Here is a 1078-nt window from a genome sequence, read left to right on the forward strand (position 1 = left end):
AGCAGGAGGGGAATCAGAGGGGAATGGAGATGGGAATGGAATAAACTGCAACTGAGACCAACCAGCCTGGCACCATTCCTTCCTTCGCCTGCTTCACCATGGCCATCAACATCCCCAGGGTGGGGGAAGTGGGTGGAGACTACTGAAACGCGGGCCGGAGATAGAGCGCCACAGCCGGCAGCCTGTGCCCGCCCCCTTTCCTATTTTGTTTACACAATCTACAAAGGGAAATGTATTTAAAAAATTGAAGTTCTAATTTTAATTTAGCCAACGTGTGCTAGTGTGCTTGTAATCATAGCACTTAGAAGCCACCTCGCTATTGATTTCTTATGCAAAATCAGGTGTCACAGAATCCTTCATAGAGAAAGGAATGGCTCTGAAAAGAGCCTTTAGGGACAGGGTTGAACCAAAGACAAAGTAAGCTTTACGCTCGCTCCCCGCGGATGCGGCGCGCCAGCTGGATGTCCTTGGGCATGATGGTGACGCGCTTGGCGTGGATGGCGCAGAGGTTGGTGTCCTCGAAGAGCCCCACCAGGTAGGCCTCGCACGCCTCCTGCAGCGCCATGACGGCCGAGCTCTGGAAGCGCAGGTCGGTCTTGAAGTCCTGCGCGATCTCGCGCACCAGCCGCTGGAACGGCAGCTTGCGGATCAGCAGCTCGGTGGACTTCTGGTAGCGGCGGATCTCGCGCAACGCCACGGTGCCGGGCCGGTAGCGGTGCGGCTTCTTCACGCCGCCCGTGGCCGGCGCGCTCTTGCGGGCCGCCTTGGTGGCCAGCTGCTTGCGGGGCGCCTTCCCGCCCGTCGACTTGCGCGCCGTCTGCTTGGTGCGGGCCATAGTTTTGCTGCAGGAAGGCCGGACTGCGGGAACGGCGGAGCGCCTTTGCTTATATAGGAACAGACCCACTGTGATTGGGTCGTCAAGGCTTCCTGCTTGTGGAGAGTCGCTGAATTCCGGAAATGCTAGGAGAGCTCTTTTGGGATTGGGTCAGCCGTTGTTGCTGCATTCTGATTGGTTCATTTTAATTAGACGCAGCAGAGCGCCTTTCATTTCAAAGGACAGAGCGCCTTTCATTTCAAA

The 1078-nt window shown here is 56.7% G+C and overlaps 1 protein-coding gene across 1 annotated transcript; it reads right to left on the reverse strand.

Moving 5' to 3' along the window:
* Positions 1–424: 424 nt before the first annotated feature.
* Positions 425–835, reverse strand: LOC129402404 (histone H3.1). The gene has a single exon (XM_055128913.1). It carries the CDS (start codon positions 833–835, stop codon positions 425–427), a length of 411 nt encoding a protein of 136 aa, XP_054984888.1.
* Positions 836–1078: the final 243 nt, after the last annotated feature.

The sequence above is a fragment of the Sorex araneus genome, chromosome 2, assembly GCF_027595985.1.
Source record: "Sorex araneus isolate mSorAra2 chromosome 2, mSorAra2.pri, whole genome shotgun sequence".
In the NCBI taxonomy this organism is placed as follows: Eukaryota; Metazoa; Chordata; class Mammalia; order Eulipotyphla; family Soricidae; genus Sorex; species Sorex araneus.